The following is a 17,544-nucleotide window of genomic DNA, read 5'->3' as shown; positions in this document are numbered from 1 at the left end:
GGATCTCCCTCAGCTCCTGCTTCTCCAGGGGGCTCAGCAAGGAGGAGTTTTGCTGTGCTCCTTCCAGCTGGTTCTCCTTCAGGGCTCCAGATCCTGGCTCCATTTCACCGGAGCCCCAGGAGAAACATTTTCTGGCAATTGGAAAGCCATGAGACACCCTCAGAAGCCACCAAAACAGACACCAGTTGCTCACTTGTCACTGAATTGCCCTTAGTGATAAAACATTTATTTCCTCACTGAATCAAATGGAGATTTGGAGGAAAGCAGCAGGTTCTGGAAGCCTGGGGCTGGAAAAAAGCTACATTACAAGAATCAACATTATTCCTTCTGCAATAACGTTGCTTGCTCACTCCCTCTGGAGCACAAACCTTGGTGGTGGCTTGTCAGCAGCTCCTGGACTCAATGAACGGGGCTGGTTTCCTTCCCCTCTGCCCTGGAGTCCTGGAGGAGCAGCAGAATTTGTCTTTGCTGTGACAAATCCCTCAGTTCCCTCATCTCCCCACCAGGCTGCTCTTTGTTTGATGTGGTGGCTCTTCCCTTCTGTTTCCTCCTGCTCTCATTGTCTTCTCCATCAACGCCACGTGGCAAGTGAGGGTGGTTGCAGCTCTGAAGGGGGGAGGAGAAGGTTGAGGTTGGGTGGGAAAGACTGAGTGTTGATGGGAGAGTTTAGCTCAAAGGAGGGGACTGACTGAACGTGGGTGTCAAACCAGACCCATCCTTCTAAACAGGAGACCAACCTTCCCAAAGTCCTGTCTGCCTCGTGTGGGAAACCTCTGGGGGTGAGAAGAATAGTCTTCTCCAGGTGCCTCTTCCCTTCCCTGGCTGCACAGAGGGTCCAGTACCTACGTTTTGGGGTAGAAAGGAGGTTCATCCTACCTTAAACATTTAGAGTAGATGTTGGGGGTTTTCTACCTTTAAGCATTTCGATTGGGGGGGGTTTAATGTGCACCCCCAGCCAAGCAGGGGTGGTGGAGGGAGGTTGGTGCTTTCTCAGTGCCCTGTGCAGCCCCAGGTGGGTGACACGACACGGGGGACAATGTCAGTGTGGTTGATGTCATTGTCCTCTGCCCTCCCTTCCCATCTCAGCCTGCAGGCTCCCTTGGGACCTGCTGCCCTGGGGGCTGAGGGAACATCTCAGATCAGCTGGGCTTTCCCAGAGCCACAAATCCTGTGTCTGCCCAGAGCTTCTCCAGGCTTTCAGCTGTTCCTTTCCACACCATAACCCATTTCATCCTCAAGGTAGAGAAGTCATTTTGTAACAGTCTGTTTCACAGACTGGTTTGCTCTCTGCTGTCACTGGTGTGTTTGTGTTTAGCTGGGGAGCATTTTATAAGCCACATCTTCTCTACCTTTCAGAAAAGACAATAACTGTTCCAGAACAGTTAATTTCCTGGTCATGTTCAGATTTATAGAGGGTAAAGTAATTACTCCAGACTGGCCTGCAGTCCATGTTTCTTCACATGAAGGAATCTATTTCCATCAAGTATTAATTTAGTGTCAGATCTCTCTCTTGCTGCTGAGTGAAGGGGGTGACAACTGGATCTGGTCCTGCTGCCATGTTTGTGTCATGTTGCTCCCAGTGCTTTGATCTTCCTAAGACACAAACCCAGCTGCTTGCTTCAGGCTGAGGGTGATATGTTGGGGGTGGCAGGGGTTGGATGCTCCCAAAGGAATGGGGTGCCAAGGGCAGGGGCCCTGCCAGTGACACAGGTGGGGCCCAGATCAGCAGGTATCTACCCTGCAGCTCCCCAGTAGCAGCTCTGGAAGAAGCCCCCTGAGGCAGCAGCTCCCAGGGGGAAGGTGGAAGGGCAGTGAACCTGTTCCCTCAACCCTTTGCAGGCCAGAGGAACATCCAGGGCAGCAAGACCTGCAGGAAGGATCTTGGAGGAAACACTCCGAGTATTAATTACAGAATTGTCAGGGTTGGTAGGGACCTCTGGACATCATCAATGCAGACCCTCTGCTGGAGCAGGATCACCCAGAGCACATCCCACAGGGCAGCATCCAGGGGGGTTTGGAAAGTCTCCAGAGAAGGGGACTCCACCACCTCCCTGGGCAGCCTGTCCCAGGGCTCTGTCACCCTCACAGGAAAGAAGTTTTTCCTCATATTTCAGTGGCACTTCCCATGTTCCAGCTTGTGCCCTTTGTCCCTCATCCTGTCCCTGGGCACTGCTGAGCAGAGTCTGGCTCCATCCTCCTGCACCCACCCTGAGATACCTGTAGGCATTGATAAGGTCTCCCCTCAGCCTTCTCCTCTCCAGGCTGAACAGTCCCAGCTCCCTCAGCCTTCCCTCATCAGGGAGATGCTCCAAACCCCCCAGTCATCTTTGTCAGCCTCCCCTGGACTCTCTCCAGCAGTTCCCTGTCTCTCTTGAACTGGAAAGCCCAGAACTGGTCCCAGTTCTCCAGATGTGGCCTCACCAGGGCAGAGTAGAGGGGCAGAATGACCTCCCTTGACCTCCTGGCCACACTCTTCCTTATGCACCTCAGGATCCCATTGGCCTTCTTGCCCACAAGGGCTCATTCCTGGCTCATGGATCATTTCCTCTCTACCAGGACCCTCAGCTCCTTCTCCTTCCCGGCAGGTCCACCCCGAACCTATCTTGGTGCATTATCTCCAAAGGCTGGTGATGCATGAAGCTCCAAAGGCTGGATTTGCAGGAGCTGGGCTGTTCTTCCTGCAGCTTTTCCTTGCTGTGAGCAAACAGCCCAGCTGCTGGATGATGACCAACTGAGGAGCAACCAAGGTCTTGCTCCTGCTGAAGCCTCGAGCCAGCTCCTCCTTTTCGGAGGTGGCTTTCTGGCTCAGCGTGCAGTCCCGTGGGTGCCCTCGGGGTGCTGGAGCTGGGTGAGCCCTGGCAGGTGGCAGCTCCTCTCACCTTTTCCACCTCTGCTTCTCTTCCAGCCTGGATTCCTGCTGTTACCACTTCAGGGTGACCAACAAAGGCCGGCGCACCCAGCGGCTCTACTGGACCACGGCGGGTTTCGCCCCGTTCCGCCAGCGGGAGCGCCTGCCTCCCCTCGGGGCCTCCAAGGGCAAAGCTTCCTCCCCCAACCCCAGACCTGCCAGCCCTGTCTTTAAACTTCGACCACTGGTCATGGACCTGCTGCCAGGCAAGACTACAGAGATGATGCTGGAAGGCTCCTCCAGCACTCCCCAGGTGAGATCCCCAACCAGGTCACCTCTGCTGGGGCTTCTTCCGCAGCCCTTGACGTTCACCTGAGAAAATGAGCTTTCCAGAAACTGTTTTGATGCCACAGGTTACCATGGCAGCACCAGTTGCCTTTCCTTGCTGGCCACCATCCGTTGCTAGGGCTTTTTTTTGGGTGTGTTGCCATAGCTACCATAACCCCAAGCTGCTGACACCAGAAGAGGGGCTGACGGAAGCGTTGCAGCTTCGGGGGCAAACAGAGGGTTAGGAGGTGTTGGGGGCTGAGGCAGAAAGGAAGGGCAGAGAAAATAAGCCACACGTGGGCAAGGAGCACAGGCAGAAAGTAAATGAAAAACCACCAAGTGAATCTATCTGGGAAAAGCAGTGAGTGAAAAAAAAGACCTGAGAAGGGAGGAAGCATCTGAGAGCAGCATCGTGTTTCCTCCTTAGCCAAAGAGGGGCAGAGGGCTCATCTGGCACTGAGTCCTGGAGGAGAAAAACCAACCCAGGCAGCTCTGTCATCACTGTGATGTTCTCCATGTGGGAAACTGTTCCCAGGGATCATTAGAATTGACAGCTTGACTTTGGTCAATAGTTCCAGCACAGTCTCACAAGTGGCCTGAGGGCAGCCAAGTCTTGCAGCCCCCTTGGGTGGTAGCTCAGGGAGGGGGAGTTCAGCAGGATCACTGGGTGTTCCCCTGCCCAGTCTCTTTTTTTTTCCAGGGGACATCCAGCTGGCCAGAGAAGCTAGCCCTGGTGTGCATTCCCTGGCTCCAGGGCCACTGGGCACAGATGTTAAAGTGAATGTGGAACCAACAAGCATTAAGCTCTTGCTGAGACTAGTGTTGGGAAAGGTGTTGTAAAGGGTTGCCTCAGTGCTAGCTTGAAGAAGGCTTAATTGTCCACTCAAATGAGTGTGGTGAGACTGTCCCTGTGCAGTTCTGAGCCCCGAGGTTTTGCTGAAGAGGTAAAAAGGTCCCAGAAAGAAAAGAAGATGCTCAGGGCACTGGAGAGGATGTCTTACCTGGAAAGCTGAGATGGCATCTGTGAGCTCAGCTGAGGTTACCTGGCTCCTCCAGCCCAAGCCAAGACCCTGGGAGTGGACTTCCCACCTTCCTTGGGTCTTGAGGACCATTTCCCTTCATCTAGTGATAGTTTCCTATTTTTTTCCATCAGTTCCTGGAAGCATTATGCTTAGCCATGGGGCACATCAAAACATCCATCATTTGGGGCAGTACTTCTTTTAATTGTAGGCAGCCCCTGACTCACAAGTGCCTTCTGTGGATGTTGGGGTGGAGCAAGGTGGACACTTGAGAGCACAATAAATGAGGACAGAGTTTCAGCAGGGCCTGTAGTGACAGGGCAAAGGGAGATGGTTTGAAACTGAAAGAAGGGGAAGTCAGACTAGATGTAAGGGAAGAAATGTTTTACACTGAGGGTGGTGAGACACTGGCCCAGGTTGCCCAGAGATGGCCCATCCCTGGAAACATTCAAGGTCAGGTTGGATGGAGCTCTGAGCAACCTGCTGGGGTTGAAGATGTCCCTGCTCACTGCAGGGGGTTGGAGGAGATGAGCTTTCAAGGCCCCTTCCCACCCAAACCATGCCTCCATTCTATAAAAAGAAAGGGAGCTGTTGAGGAGACCAGTGACTGGCACTTCGTGGTGGCAATACCTGCTGATGCTTGATGGCTGAGAGCCCATGGCCCCATTTTTATCCAGGCTATCCAAACCCTTCATATCCATGGTCAGGGGACCAGCAGATGCAGGGTGTCCCTTGGCTGCCCTACCAGCACCCACTGGTGACCTGTGACTCTTGCCCCCAGGTGGTGAAGGAGCGACTGCTGTGCCATTCCATGGTGGGCAACAAGGGAGGGAAGGTGAAGATCATGCAGGTGGATGTCAGCTGTGAGTTTGTGGCTCCTGTTCTGCAGATCTCCTCCCAAGAAATCACCTTCCGGGTGGAGAAGGTGAGTCTCTGGGTTGTTCCTGGCCTTTCCTAGCTTGGCTGGGGTCTGAGCATGTGGTGGGGGGGTGTTTGTGTTCACAGGAGAAGTTAAACAGCTGCTCCAAGTCCATGGGGCATTGATTTGAGCAAGACCAAGCTTGACTGAGATCATCATTTCCCCCCTCTGGGGCTGGGGACAGTCCAAGGTGTTTAGTTGGCCCCGTGTGTGTGTAGGTGTCCAAAGCTGACCTTGGGTTCCTGCAGGTTCTCTGCTGCAGGCCAAATCCTGCTGGCTTTTCTCCTCTGGACACCCTCAGTGCTTTCCTGGGGCTGCTGGAGCTGCTATGGTTAGAAGAAGTTACTGGATGTAACTGCAAAATGTTCTGCCCAAGAGAGGCTGCAAAACTGGAGGCCAAGGGTCTGGCTTCACCTTCTGGTTTTCATCTCCAGCTGCCTCCTCTGAGGGTCCTCACCTGTAGACCAGGCTGTTTTCCTGTGGTTTCTAAACATGAAGAACATCTGATTTACTTAGAGAAAACCCTTCCAGAAGGGTAGAAACCACTGAAAAGAAAACTAAGCTTGGAAAACTTGAAATGCTGTGGAAGGGTTTGGAGGTCCATGGCCACTTCAGGTTGTTTTTCCCTTGTCTCCTGTTCATGTAGCACCCCAGTGATGTCCTAACTCTTCAGTACAAGCCTCTTTCTTTAAAGAACATCTCCTCCCTGCCACTCAGTGTTGTCCTGGTCTTGGAGCAACCCTTCTTCATCTGCAGTGCAGACCAGCAGCCCTTCCCTGCAGATGTTCAGGTGAGCAGCTTTGGACCTCCTTGCTGGGGTGGGGTTGAAGAGGGAGGAGTGTGGTGGTACAGGTCTGCCTGGAGGTCCTCTCATGGAGAAGTTTATTCTTCAGGGTCAGCAGGAGACCAGCCTGAACTCAGGTTTGAAACAAGGTGCTGAAGGAAATGAGATGTCATCTGAGCTGAGGAGGTAGGTCCTGGCTCTAGGACAGGAGGAGAGGGGAGCAGGTAACTCTGTGTGGGCAAGCCAAAGGTGTCTCTTGGAAGCCCTCCCAGCTCTCCAGCATCCCTCCTCAGATAACCTCAAGAGCTGCTCACTCCCCACCAGGGCAGCCCTGCCTTCAGGAGGCCTGAGGATGCTCTTCCAGGCCTGAGGATGCTCTTCCAGCTCTGCCTGGCACCTGCCCCGTTGGTGGTGGGACGTGGTGGACAGGGACCCTGCTAAACACCTGGTGGCCACCACTTCTGTGCCATGGCAGTGAAGAGCCCCTGCACGTGCCACTTGTGCTGTGAGGACAAAGGGGTTCCTCTAGGGTCAGGACACAGGGTCCTGGTGTGCCAGGGTGCTGGTTGGCTTTGTGTTTGTCATGTAGCTCTTGTGGGTCCAGGGTTCAGGAGGACAGTATCTGCTTCCTCCTCGTACTGATGCAGAGTGCAGTGCCATGAGGTTCTCAGGCAGGGGTGCTGAAGGACATGAAGGACGTGATGAGCTACACTGGGGTCACACTTGGAGCATTTTCACCTTTCATTCTGGAAGACCTCGGGGCTTCAGCACCTGGTGATGAGTGCTCTTCATCTCCTTGCAGCCCATGAAGCTGGAGATAGGGGAGGAACTTCATCTCTCCATCAGTTTTAACCCTGCTTATGAAGAGGACTTGAATATCCGGGTGGTGGAGAAGGCTCTGAAGATACAGTTTCTTGAGCACCCTCATCAGGAGCAGGTCACCCTGCGGGGAGAAGTCTACTTCCCCAATCTCCATATCCCAACCACCACCCTGGACTTTGGCTGCATCTTGAATGACACCGAGGAGGAGCGTTACGTGGAGATGACCAACTGCAGCCCACTGCCTGTCCAGTACCACTGGTCCTTCCTGACAGACAGCCAGATCAGCTCCATGAGGTAGCCACCCCTTCACCCTCTCCTTCAACCTCTTCTCCTTCCTGGTGTCCCCTCTGTGCTTTGCAAAGAGGCTGTTTGCTTGGGCTCTGAAGGATTGCTTCCAGCTTCCCCTTGTGGGAACACCTTCCAGCTGTGGTCAGGCTTAGATCCTCAGGGAACAGGTGACCTCCACCACCAGGATGCTAGGAAGGAGACAATGTTCTCCAGCCAAGCTGGAGCTGTAGATGCTACCAACATTTTTTTGCATAATCTAGAGTCCTGCTTCATTTCTGGAGCTACAAGCCCATGCATAGCACTGGGTCAAGCAGATAAGGTGACCTCTTGTCCTTCCCTGCCAACCCTGGTTGTCCTCATTTCATGCTAAGAACATGCACAGACACGAGAGCCATGTGCTGCTGTCCCAGGCTCTTGCTGCTTTGAAACCCTTACTGGCTTCACTGGGAAGGAGGGTGGGTATGGGAAGCTGCTTTCTCAGCCCTTGGTGGCCTGGACAAACCCCACCTTGGTGAAGTGAGTTTTCATCTGTCAAACTGCACATCGTGTTCAAAAACCAGCTCTTCAGTGGTTTGCAGTGGAACAGCAGGTTCTGCTGCAGCTCCAGGTCCAGCTGCAGCTCTTGGTGGGAACCACTGAGCATCCCTGGGGAGCAGGGCCATCCAGTGCTTGCCAAGCACAAGAGCAATCTTGGAGTTGTGCTGGGGGAACATCTGGACTCATAGAGTGGCTGGGGTTGGAAGGGACCTTCAAGACCACCTAGATCCTGTTTATACGAAGATCCATGAACACTTTTCTAGTTGTTCTTCCCTCTTTGGCCTCTCTGTGTGGTCCAAAAGTCTCGTCTGGGCAATTTTAATTACAGTAGCAAATGGTTTTTCCATCATGCCCCAGGAAACCAGGCAGAGTTGAATCCCTGGGCACCCAAGTGCTGCTGGTACAGAGAACAGAGGTCATCAATAGATGGTTGTGTGTAGGGAAATGGGATCTGGCTCAGAGGAGATGACCTATTGGGAGCTGGAAATGAGCTGTGAGGAGACCTTAGGGGAGCAGATCTGGGCACTGGGGTGACCCATTCCCCACTGGGACTTGCCCAGTAGCACCAAGACTTGAGTTGGGGCCCTGGGTGCAGGAGACCTTGGAGGGCAGAGCCAGCAATGCAGGGGCAAGTCTGCAGAGCAGGTGGAGGGAGGTGGCCAGGGGGTGGGGAGCAGAGTTGGATGCTTTGCTTGGAGGCCCCTGTCATGTCCTGGTAAATTAAATTAGAGTTTAATTACAAGCTAAAGGGAACAATCTAATGTTGATGAGAGAACAATGCACATATTTTATAATAACAGAAACAAGCACGTTACAGCCAAGTCTGTGTGGAATTAATTTCCCCTGGGGCCACTTGTTGGCCACTTGCCTTTTTACTGTTGGGCTGGTTTTTTGGGCTTGTTTTTGGTTTTTTTTCCTGAAGAATTCATTGAGGGGGTTTGGAAATGTGGCTGCTGAATCAGGTGTTCCCTTTTCATTACCCCAGCTCCACCTGAATGGGTTTTGCTGGACCCGAGCCTGCGGGTGCTCCTGCTTCCAAAGCTCTGCTGAGCTGGGGGCTGTGGAGGGACCTGAGCCTTTGGCAGGAGGGATCAGCCTCTTCTCCAGAGGGTTTGGCATCACCCTTTGCTGGCTCATTAACACTGTGGACCCCACGACAGCTCCTTCCCTGCTCTGCATGTTAATGAAGCAGTAATGTTCTCTCTGCGGGTCCGTCAGCAGCCGCTCGGGTGATCCTCAGTGGCAGGGCTGGAAATGAAGATGGTCTCCAAGCTATTACCACCTCCAATTGCTCATTAAGAGCCCTGCAGCAGGGCAGCCTGTCAGATCTTCTTGCTGGTGCCCACGAAGCACTGTTGGTCTTCTAAATGATCAGCTCAAACTAACTCAGGCTGACGTGGAGGGAATCGAGCGTCAGGGCTCAGGATGGTGAGATCAGTAGAATTTATCCATCCAGTCTTGCTGGAACCTGTCACCAGAGCCTCTCAGCATCCATCAGACACACACGTTTCTTTTGGGCAGGGAAGAAAAATGTTTCTTTGCCTGGACAAGACTCTTTGTGCTTAGAAGTCTGGGGTTTTTTTTCCCTGGTGTCGGATCCGTTGTTGGATCTCCTGACCCTCGAGTCGCTGCTGCAACTGGGAGCAGAGAGGGTGGATCAGGATCATGGTCCAGCTGTGGCTTTGTGGTTGGACCTGCCCAACTCAAAGCCAACCCGTGGCCCTTCCCTGGCACTGCTGAGCCATAAATCTCTTGTGGTTACTCTGCTTCTAGTCCTGTGTGGTTAGACTGAGAAGAGTCTCTCCTCACCTCTTGGACCTTGGGTGGCTTAAAGGTGGGTTCAGCCTTGGCACCAAGATGTTTTGTGGGGCAGTGGAAGGGCTCTCCAGAACCAGCCAGCAGGAGATAGTAGATATGGAGCCACACTCAAACATCTCATTTCTTACCTTAAAGGTTTCTTCCACGTGGATTGGTTTGTCCTCCTTCCTAAAGGCAGTATCCAGCTCCTCAGCTTTGTTTGGGATTGGCATCCAAAGGAAGACATCAAATTCAAAGGATGTTAGAAGGATTTTCTTGCAGACCTGTGACAAAGCTCATCCCCAAGCTCAGCTGTTCTCTGGAGTTTTCACCCTTCATTAAGGATCTGTGCCTTGTCATGGAAGGAACTTTGGACAAGGGCAGGGAGGGAGAGGACAAGGGGGAAGGGATTCAAACTGGAAGAGGGAGATTGACGTTGGACATGAGGAGGAAATTCTTTGGTGTGAGGGTGGTGAGAGCCTGGCCCAGGTTGCCCAGGGAAGCTGTGGCTGCCCCATCCCTGGCAGTGTTGAAGGGCAGGTTTGATGGGGCTTAGAGCAACCTAGGCTGGTGAGAGGTGTCCCTGCCCATGCAGGGGTTGGATCTAGATGATCTTGAAGGTCCCTCCAACCCAAACCAGTCTGGGATGCTGTGATTTACTTGGAGTGTTGCTGTTCCCTCACCCCCTCTTTGTCCCCTTCATGTGAGACATTCCCTCCCTGGGATGGAGCTCCCACAAGAGGTCCATGTGCCAGGATGGACCAGCAGGAAACTCTGCACATCTCAAACCCCCTCTGTGTGTTGCTCCAGCATCTCTGGAGAGTGCCAGCTTCTTGGCTACAAATCCCTCCAGCCTCTTGATTCTTTGGGGACAGGGTTTGTGGAGCCAAATGTGTGACAAAGAACTCGTGCCTTCCCAGCCAGGATTTTCCCTGCCAGTTTGGTTGGAACAAAGCAAGGAACCTTCATCTTCCCAAGTGGATCTTCCTCTAAATAATGTCCCCCTGCCCTCTCTCCTTGGGTGTCCCCTGCCAGGCTGCACTGCAGGGAGGACCTTGCCAGCCACATCCCAGCCCCCAGCAAGAGAAGAAACCCAACCCCAGTTCTCTCTTATGTTTGATGGGGTTTTTGCTTTGTTGCTTGTTTTTTTCCTAACGAGGGAGAAATGGAACATGCAGACAGTGAAAAACAGCAGAAGGCAAAAAAAGTGACAGCAGTGCTCAGTCAGGAGCCTGAGGGGGGAGGTGGAGCATCAGCAGGGAGAAGGTACAGCAGAAATATGTGGATCCACCTGCTCTGGGGAGTCTCAGCTGGGTGAGGGAAGAGCATGTTCCCTTCCTGCCCCTCCCCAGTGCCACCAGCTCCTTGGGACAGGATGTTTTGGGTGGTGGTTGCCTCATGGGTGCTCCTTTTCCTGCTTCAATGCCATGGGTGACTGAGAGAAGGAGGGATGGAAAGGTGCTGGTGATCTGTCCTTCAGCTTCGTGTGGTTGGGAGAAGTGGTTTGCTTGGTGGAAGAGGGAAGTGGCCTTCTTCCTTCTCAGAGATGGAGTCTCTTGGAGCAGGGGTTGGGTGCTGGGCAGGTTTCACCTCTGGGCTGGCAGTCAGGATGTCCTCAAGGCCTTGTGGAGAAGGTCTGTGCTCATGGGCAGAGACACCGAGGAGCTGAAGCAAGGGAGACTGGAGGAAATGTTCTACAGATGGGTTGAAAAGTAGAATCTTCCAGGGCTGGGGCAGTCCCAGCTTCCCTGGGTAAATACAGTGAGTGCCAAGAAAGGCTTTGGAGGCAGGAGTGAGCAGAAATGGATTGTTGCAAAGTCTGGATTGGAGACAGAAACCCAGGCACTTGGGTGTGGGGTGGTGGTCACTGCCTCAGGCTGCCCAGGGAAGCTGTGGCTGCCCCATCCCTGGCAGTGTTGAAGGGCAGGTTGGATGGGGCTTGGAGCAACCTGGGCTGGTGGGAGGTGTCCCTGCCCATGCAGGGGGGTTGGATCCAGATGATTTTGAAGGTCCATTCCAACCCAACCCAGGCTGGGATTCCTGAGCAGCATCATTACCCAGGGCCCAGGGTGGGATCCCAGTTGCATTCCAAGCACCCTCCTCCTCCCTACAAATACTGCCCTGCCTGGGTGGCTCCTGCCACCTCTGGGCTGCTGCTCCAGGCCCAGCTCTGCCAAGTTGCACTGTGTATGAAACAAAACCTTGACAGTTTCTTTTTTCTTCTTGTTTGGGGCTGGTGGGAGAAGCTCTCTGGGGCAGTTGGGCTGAGCAGGAGCATTGATTGGGGAGCTGCTGCTGTCACTTCCACTCTGTGTCTCTAACTCTGAGGGCAGGAGCTGCCAGATGGGATCTGGGGGGCAGGATAAGCTCTTTACTCCTGCCTATTTGCTGGCCTGATATCACTGCTGGTGGCAACAAGGAGTGAGGTGCCATCATTCTCCCAGACCTTGTTGCTCTTAAGTTCTCCAGCTGTTCCTCACCCTTCAGTCTTTTCCTGCTGCCCTGCAGCATCAGACAACTTTCCTTCAGGGAAAATCCATCCGAAGCCACTGGAATCTCTCTGTCCTTTCCAGTATCACTCTGCTCTTTGCTCCTAGGAGTAGGAGCTCAAGCCAAGTTGGAATCCATGCAGCAAACCTGCAAGTGGTTTGGGTGTCAATCTGCCCTGGGGATTTCTGGTGCTGGATTCCTTCTAGTCCAAGGTGCTTCCTAGTGGAGCTGTGATGGAGAGCCCAGTGCTCCTGCTGCTGCTCCCATCTTCAGCCCTGAGCTGGCTGAAGCCAAGACAGGGATTTGAAGCAAAAACCCTTCCAGACCATGGAGGTTTTCTCCTGTGTGAAGCTGGGCTCACAAGCCAGTGCAACTGGTGCTTGTCCTCCTGTACAGCCCCTCGAGGGGCTGATGTTGGGCTGATGGATGAGTGTGGGGTGGGTTTCAGATCCAGATCTCATAGGCTGGTTTAAGGTAGACAAGCAGAGAAGCAGGCAGGGAGATGTTTCCCCAAAAGATCATCATGTGTTTCTTTTTCAGAAAGGGTGGGATCTGGGTTTTGTCCCCCAGTGGTTTCTTTGGCCACAGCCACCAGCTCCATGTGTTGTGGGTGAGGAGGTGCTCCCTGCTGTGATGGGCTCTGTTAAAGGACTGTTAAAAGAATCATCTCTCATCCAGCTGGCCCAGCTCTTCACTCCTGACAACAGCCCCAGGGTGAGGAGCTGCTGTTCTTGCTGCCCTTGTAGCGTGGACTCATGGGTCATTGATCACTGAATCATGGAACATCTCAAGCTGGGAGGGACCCATAAGGGCTGAGTCCTACAGCTTGGAGAGGACCTCAGCTCATGGCAACATTCAGTGGGGCTCTGCCAAGAGTGGGGCAGCCCAAAAAGGTGCCCAGCCCAGAGTCAGGGGGATGGTGGGAGGATTGAGTCCTTCCATCCCTGGGGGAGGCAGGAGGCCACGGGGGGTTGGGCACCCCAAGATCCTGCCTCAGTTAGTGCCTCCTGTGTCTGCCCTCCCTTGAGACAATCATCTTCCTCCTCCATGGGAAACCTTCCTCTTTGGTGGTGACTGTCACCTCTCCATCCCCTCTACACTTGTCCCCAGCTGTCCCTGGTGTCCCCTGGTCTAGGCCAATCCTGTCTGGCCATCCCTTGCCCCATCCCCAGGAGCTCACTGGGGCTGTGGGACTGGGAACATGTTTCCTGGGAGTGTCTGCCTTGCTCCTGGGGAAGCAGGAGATGATGATGTGGAGCTGTGAGAGTGACCTTGGCAGTGATGTTCCTTTGCCTTTGACGTGGGGGAGGAGCCACCCACAGCCTTCAGAGGGTGATTTCTGCTGATGCTCCTTCTGGCCAGGGTGGTGATGCTGGTGTCCTCAGCAGGGTGGAGCTTCAGCCTCTGATTGATTCTGGGGTGTGTGACCTTAGGAAGTGTGTTCAACTGGAGCATTTTTCATTTTCTTTCCCATTCTGTGGCCACGATGGTGGCTGCTTCACCTTCTCCTGCCTTTCCCTGTGGTGACCTTGGAGGGTGCTCAGGGCTGTGGCATCGCTGCCCCCAGGAGGTGCCAGGCAGCCTGGCTCAGCACGGGCTGGTGGAGACACCTTCTGGGGTTCAGCAGAAGCAGTCGAGACCAGCAGGGACCTGTCCTTCTAGGTGAGGACTTCAGCATGTGCTCCATCAAGTCGTGTCTCTCCTTCTCCTTGCTCTGCTCTTGGCACCGTGGAAGGATGGTGGTGGTGGTGGCTGGTGGGCAGAGGGGCCAGCAGCTTGTGACCTTGTCCTTGTGGTTGGCTCTTCCTGGGGTGCAGCTGCAAGCCCCCCTGTGCTTGCTTGGCCAGGGCTTGTGAGCTTTTGGGGGGCTGCTGCAGGGTGCAGCAGGACGTGCTGGTGCCTCATCCCCAGGATGTCCCAGCTCAGGCTTGAGTGGCTTTTTGAGGTGCCTGCAAGAACAGGGTGAAGCTGCCCTGCCAAGCCCACCCCAGCTGCTCCCTGCCATCTCAGCCTGTCCCCTTTCAGCCCTTCCACAAACCTGTTGAGATCCAGCTTTGGTTTCCTGCAGCCTTTACCTGAAGGAGAGGACAGATCAAGAATCTCTCTCTTCCCATGGATTGGGAACCTTCTGTTTGCCTCAGGTACCCACGACCACCCTGCTGTTCTCCTCTGATCATGCTCAGCCAGCTCCTCAGCCCCCCTCCCTCCCTGCTTCATAATCTTTTGAACCCTTGCAGCTGAGCTCTTCATGGCTTGCCAAGCTCCCAGCACTCACTGGTAAGTCACTGGTAAGACTGGAATTGCTGCTGTTGACTCCAAATTGCAGCTCTCTGGGTTTGTTTGGTGTTGAGCAAACACTTCAACCTGGTTATCATCAGAGCTGCTGGTGTGTTCAGAGGGACCTTTGGCTGCAGTAGAGCTTGAGGAGCATTTCTCTGTCTGATAGAGAACCCAGAGCTTGTGACCACCTCACCTGGTGCTTGGAGGTCACCTGGCTGATGTGCAGAGCATGAAGAGGACTTAACAGATGCTGTTCTGCTGTCTGGAACATCTGTGCAAGTCAGAGGAACTCCAGTGGAGAAACTTCTTCCAGGGCTGTCACTGTTCAGGAGAGGCAGGTGCTACTGCTGGAGGGTGATGTCCATGTAGACAAGCAGTGCCAGTGGTTGGCTGCCCTGATCCAGCTCCAGTTGGACCCAAGTGGCTGAGGAGCTTGAGTGCCTGCACCCTGCAAAACTGGACCAGTCCCATCCCCTGGAAACACTTTGGGAGAGACATCAGCCACGTTGGATGGAGCTTGAGGGGCCTCAGATCCTCCTCTGCCTCTTCTCCTCAAAAGGGATGGTGCAGTTGAGGTCTGTGGGCTTCAGCAGGAGCTGAGGACACTTAGTGCACCCCAAAATCCAAGCCTGTGGCTCATGCTTGGAAGGTGGTGCTGGGCAGTTCTGGTTGCCACCTCAAGAATGTGAGACACTTCACTTCTTTTCAGTCCTAACATCCCTGTGTCCTTGCCTGCACAGGTTCTAGGGTCAACCAAGACATCAAAACTCTCCCCCACCTCTCAAAACTGACATTTCTTTGACTCAAAGCCTGGGCTGATGCGGAGGAAAATCTGCCCCAAGCCTGGGCTGATGTTGGGGAAGAGCTGCCCCAAACCTGAGCTGATGTTGGGGAAGAGCTGCCCCAAACCTGGGCTGATGTTGGGGAAGTGCTGCCCCAAACCTGGGCTGATGTTGGGGAAGTGCTGCCCCAAACCTGGGCTGATGTTGGGGAAGAGCTGCCCCAAGCCTGGGCTGATGTTGGGGAAGAGCTGCCCCAAACCTGGGCTGATGTTGGGGAAGTGCTGCCCCAAACCTGGGCTGATGTTGGGGAAGAGCTGCCCCAAACCTGGGCTGATGCAGAGGAAGAGCTGCCCCAAGCCTGGGCTGATGTTGGGGAAGAGCTGCCCCAAACCTGGGCTGATGTTGGGGAAGAGCTGCCCCAAACCTGGGCTGATGCAGAGGAAGAGCTGCCCCAAACCTGGGCTGATGTTGAGGAAGATCTGCCCCAAACCTGGGCTGATGTTGGGGAAGATCTGCCCCAAACCTGGGCTGATGTTGGGGAAGATCTACCCCAAGCCTGGGCTGATGTTGGGGAAGAGCTGCCCCAAACCTGGGCTGATGTTGGGGAAGAGCTGCCCCAAACCTGGGCTGATGCAGAGGAAGAGCTGCCCCAAACCTGGGCTGATGCAGAGGAAGAGCTGCCCCAAACCTGGGCTGATGCAGGGGAAGATCTGCCCCAAACCTGGGCTGATGCAGGGGAAGATCTGCCCCAAACCTGGGCTGATGCAGGGGAAGATCTGCCCCAAACCTGGGCTGATGCAGGGGAAGAGCTGCCCCAAACCTGGGCTGATGCAGGGGAAGAGCTGCCCCAAACCTGGGCTGATGCAGAGGAAGATCTGCCCCAAGCCTGGCCTGATGTTGAGCTTCTTACCTTCCCCTTCCTTCTCCAGAGGAGAGACCACATCATCTCCAGCCCCAGGAAGATTTCCTGACCCAGACACCAGCTTTTTGGTGACACCTCGGGTTCCTCACTCCTTTCCTTTTCACACTCTGCTTCTTGTTACACATTTTGACTTCTCCTCCCCTGGCAGGAGCTCCTGGCTGTGCTCTGGGCTTCTCCCCAGCAGAACCCTCTAATCACACCATGGCCCAGAGGGCTTCTGCTTTAGAGGGAAAATTATTGTTCTTGTCTCTGCACCGTGGGCCTGTGAAGTTGCCTCCAGCCATGCTAGGAAATGAAAGGGAATTTAATAAATGCTGATGGATTTTTCCATCCCAGGGCTTTACTTCTCCTCAGGAGTTGTTATTCAGCCACCTTGTTTCTCACAAGCAGCTCCAGGAGCTGCAGTTTCATCACCTCACGGGGATGGGTGGCAGGTGGCAGCTTGGGGACAGCTGCTGTGACAATGGTCAGGCTCATGCTCTGGTCTGGAGGGGAGCAGGAGGGCTTGGAGGTGCTCCTGACCCTGGATGTTCATCCCTCCATGCTGGAGGCATCTCCCCTGTCCCCCAGGAGAGGCAGTGATCAGCTGCCCGTGGGCACCTTTCTTGAGGTGCTCCTGAGCCTGGATGTTCATCCCTCCATGCTGGAGGCATCTCCCCACTCCCCCAGGAGAGGCAGTGATCAGCTGCCCATGAGCACCTTTCTTGAGGTGCTCCTGACCCTGGATGTTCATCCCTCCATGCTGGAGGCATCTCCCCTGTCCCCCAGGAGAGGCAGTGATCAGCTGCCCGTGGGCACCTTTCTTGAGGTGCTCCTGACCCTGGATGTTCATCCCTCCATGCTGGAGGCATCTCCCCTGTCCCCCAGGAGAGGCAGTGATCAGCTGCCCATGGGCACCTTTCTTGAGGTGAATTTGTTTCTTGTCCCACACAGAGCACCAAGGTGTCCCCCTTGGGGTCCCCCTTGGGGTCCCAGCAGCAGGGTGAGTGACAACCACTGCTCAGCAGCCCCTTCTTGGGGCAGCTCACCTGGGCAAAGCCTTGGTCTTGCAGGAAGGACAAGGCAGGTGGGACCACTTGGGGGGTTGTGAAGAGCCAAGCTTCTACTCCAGACACAAACCCCAACCTTGAATAGTAAGCTGCAGAGCTCAACACAAATACCTGGTTGGGAGAACATCATGAAAGGCACCAAATTCCCAGCTTGGAATCCCAGGTTGCAGCTTTGTTTGACTATGGGGAACCCCCAGGTAGACCCAAGGTCATGGTGTCCCCCCAGCTGCCTTTGGAAAGAGCAGCAGTTCTTGTGAGCACCCACTGGGGCTTGTGGTTGCCATGGTTTTCAAACTGAGAGAGGAGAGATGTAGGTCAGATATTAGGAAGAAGTTCACTCTCAGGGTGGTGAGGAACTGGGATGGGTTGCCCAGGGAGGTTGTTGATGCCCCATCCCTGGAGGCTTTTAAGGCCAGGTTGGAGGAGGTTTTGTGCAACCTGGTCTAGTGGTGGGTTCCCTGCTCGTGGCAGGAGGGGTGGAACTAGATGATTTTGAAGGTCCCTTCCAACCTTCATGATCCTATGGTTCTATTCTATGACCGTGGGGAACCCCCAGGTAGACCCAAGGTCATGGTGTCCCCCCCAGTTGTCTTTGGAGAGAGCAGCAGTTCTTGTGAGCACCCACTGGGGCTTGTCCTTGCTGAAAAATGCCTGAACCTCCTTCTCCTCAGCACTTCCCA

At 54.3% G+C, this 17,544-nt stretch overlaps 1 protein-coding gene across 1 annotated transcript in view; it reads left to right on the top strand.

The window, feature by feature from the left end:
- Window positions 1-17,544, top strand: part of HYDIN (HYDIN axonemal central pair apparatus protein) — a 148,014-nt gene that overhangs the window by 78,288 nt on the left and 52,182 nt on the right. Inside the window, exons 19-22 of the mRNA XM_051629185.1 lie at window positions 2,906-3,161; window positions 4,976-5,119; window positions 5,760-5,903; window positions 6,700-7,013. Of these exons, the coding sequence (XP_051485145.1) occupies window positions 2,906-3,161; window positions 4,976-5,119; window positions 5,760-5,903; window positions 6,700-7,013 (858 nt within the window). The remainder of the gene's footprint in view (window positions 1-2,905; window positions 3,162-4,975; window positions 5,120-5,759; window positions 5,904-6,699; window positions 7,014-17,544) is intronic.

The sequence above is a fragment of the Apus apus genome, chromosome 11, assembly GCF_020740795.1.
Source record: "Apus apus isolate bApuApu2 chromosome 11, bApuApu2.pri.cur, whole genome shotgun sequence".
In the NCBI taxonomy this organism is placed as follows: domain Eukaryota; kingdom Metazoa; phylum Chordata; class Aves; order Apodiformes; family Apodidae; genus Apus; species Apus apus.
The sequence above is the reverse complement of the archived record's forward strand: the minus strand, read 5'-3'. Positions and strand labels throughout refer to the sequence as shown.